The 6,812-nt window shown below is 34.9% G+C and overlaps 1 protein-coding gene across 2 annotated transcripts; it reads right to left on the reverse strand.

Moving 5' to 3' along the window:
• Positions 1–664: 664 nt before the first annotated feature.
• LOC137828462 (uncharacterized) lies at positions 665–6,564 on the reverse strand. Of its 2 annotated transcripts, none has more exons than XM_068635053.1 (6): positions 6,137–6,564; positions 3,600–4,088; positions 2,820–3,041; positions 2,669–2,741; positions 1,887–1,994; positions 665–1,420 (listed from the first exon to the last, which is right to left on the reverse strand). In XM_068635053.1, exons 1-6 carry the CDS (start codon positions 6,251–6,253, stop codon positions 1,053–1,055), a joined length of 1,377 nt encoding a protein of 458 aa, XP_068491154.1. In that variant the 5' UTR covers positions 6,254–6,564; the 3' UTR covers positions 665–1,052. The 2 variants fall into 2 exon arrangements, with proteins under 2 accessions (XP_068491154.1, XP_068491153.1); XM_068635052.1 differs by having other exon boundaries at positions 1,887–1,997; positions 6,137–6,526.
• Positions 6,565–6,812: the final 248 nt, after the last annotated feature.

Here is a 6,812-nt window from a genome sequence, read left to right on the forward strand (position 1 = left end):
AAAACGACCTTTCTATTTTGCTCTTAATATATAAATAAATATAATAGATATTTTCTTTTAAACAAATTGTTCTTAAATTATTGTGCATGTATGTTGTATTAACATCTCATTCTTTCCTAAAATTAAGTATGTAATTTCGGATTTAATTTAAAATTATCAGGTGGTTCAGAAAATTAGGGAATACTTTAGTCAACTATTTATGTATGTAAAAAATGTGTTCTCCTAATATCTATTTCATTTCATTAATATAACTAAATATACAATTATTCAACACGTAATTTAAATTGAAATATTATATTGGTTGAATTGGGATAGAGATCAAGGTCAAGTTGAAGAAAAGGGATCATTTTTAGGATTGTGAAAACAATTGAAATGAAGGTTAAAAAATTTCATGAGACACAAACTAGTTTAGTTTCCTAAGAACACTAGTTAAAAAATAAAAAGAGTGTATTTCTTTATTGGAATGCATTAAAATATTCTCCTTTATGATTGCACTCCTATATAATTTCTAATAAAAACTATTGAAATTTATCTAAACTTTTTAGTGTCATAATCCCTTGAGTTTCTTATTTCACATCTGTATATTAGAAATTGAGAATTAATATGCATTTTATTGGCGACTAGTATTTTAGAAATAATTAATATTATTCAGTTCTAAGACAGATTTTATGGTGTAGCCTCGTAAACTTTTGTTATATTATTTTAGTTTAACATATAATTTTGAGTTCAAAGTCAGATAAATTAGATGGCATTTCAATCAACACAACAGCATTACAGCTTAAAAACGAAACAGGAAACAGAATGCTGAATTCATCTAAGCTCCTAAAACAAGGGCCGAGATGGCCATTGAATTTTCTCAAATGCTCCTACATAAATTTGCTCCATTGCCTCCTTTCCTCTACATGCAGCATACCCTCCTTCCTCAAGGATAACAACCAACCCTTTTTCTCTTACAGCTGCATCATTTTGCATGATCTTAAGCCTTGGACTCTTATCTAGCAGATGCAGAGAGAGAGATAATGGCCATTCATATTTTCCATTATTGCTTATCATCAATCATCTGAGCTGTATTCACTAGATTCCGGCAATAAGGGAACAGCAGCACAGCAGAATGACTCCTTGTCCTTAAGAAGTAGACAACTGCCATCCGAATTCCATTTCAGGTCATTTATGATAAATTGTGAAAGAGGGGCATGAACACAATAGGCACCAGATGGAGTCCACAAATACAAGTGACTACTTCCGGTGCAAAGCACGAGGCGTGTGCATGTGGGGTCCCAAGCAGCTGCCCTTATAGGATCTTTCTGGACTAAGATTGCAGCAAGCTCCAGGTGCCGAATATCCCATATCCAAAGTATTGTAGGCATACTATCATTTCGAGTGCATATGTATTGGCTATCATTGCTCCATGACAAAATGCCTGCAACAAAAATAGTTTAGTCACAGGAACCTTGACTGGTAGTTTCCAAAAGCCATCAAGCAAAACCAGCAACTTAAAAATTCAACGAGTACAAGTCAAGTAGATGATTCAGTCTCTTCAGTAAAGTAATATTGAAAGGAAACTGATGAATATGAATAATGCAAAGATAGCAATCAATATGAATGGCTGCATTTCCATATACAGTCACTTGATTACTTTGCAGCCTGATCAACTAGTTCAAGCTACCAACTGTCTTTAATGTCATGGTTCTGATTTATGCTAGGGTTTATGCTAGACAGCCCAAAAATATCAGAAAATCTCATCCATATCATGAAGTTTCATTTCTTCCTGTTTATTATACAAATCATGGAATTAAGAACCATAGTTTTGCTTCTATGGATTGTTGAATTATTTAAAAGAAAGCTCATAATTAATGGCAGTCGAAAATTAGAGAAGCGTAGCTTACCAATTCCTTGTTTAGGGTTAGGTTTCTCAGCAGGAGGCTTTTGGAATGGTAAATTGATAGGAACTTCCATGACCTCATACCTGACTCTAAAGGGTTCTTCAGGAGAATCTGCTTGGAGAAAGAAATATAAAAAAAGTAACAAAACAAAAGAATGTGAGTGTCATGAATCAACAACCATAAATGCCCAAGCTGTTACATCAATGCATGATAAATGGTTTCAATACTTTTATTTATAACACACCCCATGCAGAAGGGCTTTGAGCTTGAAGTGTGGAAATGCACAGTGCACATGCCCACATAACTACCTTGTGATGAATTCCAACTTTTTATTACAAGAATGGGGAAAACAAGGATTGATGGAGGAAAGTGTACATGAAAAAAAAAAGTCCTCATTTAGAGATACTTATGTTGATTTTGTAAATAGATGAAAGCATAAATGCTATTTAAGGGCAGCCCACATATGGTAGTTTTCAAGCAGTGGTTCTCTTCCAAATTGTCACAGGCAATAAATCATATCAAATAGGAAAAATAAACTAAGTAATTTTCAATCTCTTTGGTCTCTTGAATTAACTTGGACACGACCCCTTTTATGTTCATGACATGAAGATGTTACTCAAGAAAGCTTTATTGAAAATTTAAAACTAATCTAAAGTTAATTATCAGCCAATCCCGACAAGTTTGCACAAGAAAGGCTAAAGAAACAACTGCCTGCAGGCAAACTACAAAAAGTAGCTAACAGCCAAAATAAAAAAAGAGCTGGTTCCCAAAGTAATTGTTCTTACCATCATTCCCTTGTGAAAAATCATCACTCAAACATAGTTCAGACATATCAAGTTGTAGGGGCTCATCTACTTCCTGCAATTTCAGGGACAAAGTAAATATTTTTTTCAAACTGTGATACCATCAACATGGGGAAGTGTCTTAAAGGAGTACTTTGAAAACAGCAGCATAACAAGGGCCACGGACTGTATATGGGTGCATTAGCTCTGCAAATGTCTTCCAAGTTAGGTGATTCAGGACCCGCAACATCTGATCATAACTGCCCACTGCCAGAAACTGACCACAAGGAGACCAGGACACACTTTTAACTCCCAATCCACTTTCATATGCCTGATACTTGAAAAGGCACCTTCCATCTGGAGAATATATTAGGACCTATGTCAAAGAAAAGTTTTAGAAAATTGTAAATTACAGCATAAGTTTCTAACAATAATTTATAGCATAACCAGTGGGTTATACAAAGCAACAGAGTATAATTAACACTAAATTGTGATAGATTGTATAATGTGATATATGACATGCATGAAACTTTGGTAATCAAATGCATGTACTTTAATGATGATAATTATGACATTGCAATAATTACTCTAGCATCCCCTGTCAAACTTGGGCAGTGTGGGACTAATAACCAGTTTGAGTTTGGAAACTAGAGTTTGGAAACTAGAGTTTGAAACTGACTGGCTGCATCAATATGGTATCTCTAGCCAATGTACACACTCGTGAGTGTTACCTGGGACGATCACTTGACATTTAGGGGCCAAAAACAAAAATTCAACCTATTGAGGAATAAAACCAAAGAAAGTTTTTTGAAGGGACTAAAACTAAAACTCACTAATTTTACATGGATTAAAAATATACTTAAGCCTATCTTAAATCATAATATTTCACATGTTAAGAGGGATAGAAAAGAAAAATAGAATACATGACGGTTACCTTGTATTCAAGTGACGAATCCCATATCACTATAGCACTATCATCAGGAGACCATTCAATATCAGCCAAGTCTAGAGTGTCAACTGCAAAATTGCCCATTATTTCCCATGTCTGACAAGATAACAGATTTATATAGTCCTTGCAATCACGCCTTGTGCATATTGCTGCAAATTTTCCATCTCGTGTGAAAGAAACTCCTTTGGAAGCATGCTTTGGCCACTGTAAATGCACACAAGCTGTATTTAACAATGACCAAACAGTTAAACGCAACTGGAAATCTGATGTTGTGAGTATGTGGCGACTATCTGGACTCCACCTTGCATATGCAATACCAGCTGGTCCTTCATCTATCTTGCATGTCCATTCTGGCTGGGTCAGCGACCAAGCCTGTATCATTGGCTTTTTGTAGAGACCACAAAGAATATATTCAGAATCAAGGGCCCATTCAATATAGCTAATTTTGTCCAAGCATGAAAACAACTGGACAACCTGCATACACCAAAAAAAATGATTGCAAACCATGAACTAGAGGCAGACAGTCGGAATAAAGCAGCTTAATCAGTGAGTTAGGTGGAAATGTGCATGACACCAAAGTGTATAATTGACATAGATCACATCAAAACCAAGAGAATAGTCCCAAAGAAACTCTTTGACTGTCTTTATACCCATGTCTTTTAGTATACATCATTCATAATCGAACCACATATATATTTCCCTTTTCAAGAATAAGCTTGTACTTTAATGCACTATGTAATTCTTAGAATAAGCTTGTACTTTAATCCAATCTTACAAACCCATATTGTAAGGTTTGCACCTATTTATATACTCTATTTTAGTCATATATTTACATAATATAGAATCTCCAACACAATCCCTCACATTAATTACTGAACATCTCCAGCCTCATCATAGAAATAATGAGTTTAAGTCTACCTCAACTCTACGTAAACGACTCGTACGCTGAGGGTTATCCTCACTTTAATACTCTATTTTAGCAATATGAGATGTGTATCATTAATCAAGTCAAGAAACAACAGCATATGCACTCACAATTATAATTTAAAATAGAAAGATATGAGAAGCACTGATGAAGTACAGTTAGACATCACAACAAACAAGGTGAATAATTGCTAACGAGCCGACTGATTTATGGTTTTTGGAAGATTGAAGATCTTATTCCTCATAAACTACAAGGAAATGTGGCATACTATGTGTTCTCGAATGACATTTAAACTTATTCAAACATTTACTGGTTTATTAGCACATAGCTTTTACCCCTTAATTCAGACCCTCGGTTCATTCGTACCATCTTGGAATTTGGATCTAAAGAACCGGAGCCATCACAATGTAGTGTTAAAAACCTATGGAATTTAAAGTCTTCCTATCTCCATACAATCATTTTACGGTCAAATTTAGTGTTTCTCTTCCTAAGCCTGAATTTTCCAAGACACCAGTAAACTGCCTCGTGTGCCTGTAAAAATTTTGATACCAGTACCGGAATCTAAAACATCAACTTTCATGATAGCTAGTGTCTAGTTGAGTTCCAAGTCAAAACTCCAACTTCTTTATACAGAAATCACCTCACTCCACAGGATCACCACCTTTAATTTTCCTACAAATCTAAGTACTTAAGAAAGAACCTTCAAGCTTTGCTTCTACAAGAAACCCATGAACATAACAACTTTTCCACTCATCAGAAATATGCACGTGCAAAGCGATAAATAAAAATACGTTTTTGTCATACTGCCTCGTGTGCCTGTAAAAATTTTGATACCAGTACCGGAATCTAAAACATCAACTTTCATGATAGCTAGTGTCTAGTTGAGTTCCAAGTCAAAACTCCAACTTCTTTATACAGAAATCACCTCACTCCACAGGATCACCACCTTTAATTTTCCTACAAATCTAAGTACTTAAGAAAGAACCTTCAAGCTTTGCTTCTACAAGAAACCCATGAACATAACAACTTTTCCACTCATCAGAAATATGCACGTGCAAAGCGATAAATAAAAATACGTTTTTGTCATACTGCCTCGTGTGCCTGTAAAAATTTTGATACCAGTACCGGAATCTAAAACATCAACTTTCATGATAGCTAGTGTCTAGTTGAGTTCCAAGTCAAAACTCCAACTTCTTTATACAGAAATCACCTCACTCCACAGGATCACCACCTTTAATTTTCCTACAAATCTAAGTACTTAAGAAAGAACCTTCAAGCTTTGCTTCTACAAGAAACCCATGAACATATCAACTTTTCCACTCATCAGAAATATGCACGTGCAAAGCGATAAATAAAAATACGTTTTTGTCATACTCATGCAGGAAACTGAATAACCAACAAACAATAAAAACAAAAACCAGATCCCGTTCCTTGCCATGAGTCCCAAGTGCCCAAAAGTTGAAATTCACAAACTGGGTCTCTTAAAAGTGTCCCAGAAAACCTAAGTCCCAGAAATTCAAAACTACAAAGACTGCAGCCACAGAAGAAAGATTGAAAATTGAAGCAGTGTGGTAAAAAGGGTAACAAAAAACAAAACCTTGAAGGAAAGGGTCTCCCGAATGACGAGGCGATAATCAACGGCGACGGCAATAAAACGAGCATTGGGAGAGAAACAACAGGGACCCGTTTGCTTGTAAGATTCAGTGAACTCCATCAATAGATTATCACCAAATGGGAAATGTGGTGTTGGTTATGGTTAAAGTTTGAACTTTGCACAGAGAAGAAGAAAAAGAAGGAGGAGGGTGCATGGAGTTAAAGTATGCAATGGTGAGTGAGAGAAGAGGTGAAGATGGTAAGTAGATCTGGGAAAGGAAGAGAAAGTGTGTTGTTGTGTTGTACCATTCGTTTGAAAGTGAGACAGACAAGATTTTAAATCCTTTTATGCAACCAATGTACCGCTAAATCATAAATCCATTTGGTGTGATGCTTTTTGTTCTTTTGCCTTCCACTCTCCTTTGAACGGATAATTCTATTCAGTCAACCAAGCTTATTTAAAAATACCCTAAATTATAACTTTTATTTTTTGTCTAATTATTATTTATATATATTATTTTGGTGTTTTTAGCCAGTTAAACTTTAGAAATGTATATACCTTAAAATAGTTACTCAATCAAAATATAAGTATAAAAAAGGAAATTAATACAAAATTCAGTATTAAACTGAATATTTTTTTCAAAATACAAATTGAAAACAAATATTGTTCTCGTCGGTTG

This window comes from Phaseolus vulgaris, chromosome 7 (assembly GCF_000499845.2).
Source record: "Phaseolus vulgaris cultivar G19833 chromosome 7, P. vulgaris v2.0, whole genome shotgun sequence".
NCBI classification, from domain to species: Eukaryota; Viridiplantae; Streptophyta; class Magnoliopsida; order Fabales; family Fabaceae; genus Phaseolus; species Phaseolus vulgaris.

What these genes read in the sequence shown, in the direction of transcription:
- LOC137828462 (XM_068635052.1), bottom strand. Translation starts at nt 6,253, where the DNA reads ATGGAGTTCACTGAATCTTACAAGCAAACGGGTCCCTGTTGTTTCTCT. An exon ending in GTTATGCTGCTGTTTTCAAA is followed by an intron (nt 2,742 to 2,819) that starts GTACTCCTTTAA and finishes CTGAAATTGCAG; the next exon opens with GAAGTAGATGAGCCCCTACA. An exon ending in TTTTTCACAAGGGAATGATG is followed by an intron (nt 1,998 to 2,668) that starts GTAAGAACAATT and finishes TCTTTCTCCAAG; the next exon opens with CAGATTCTCCTGAAGAACCC.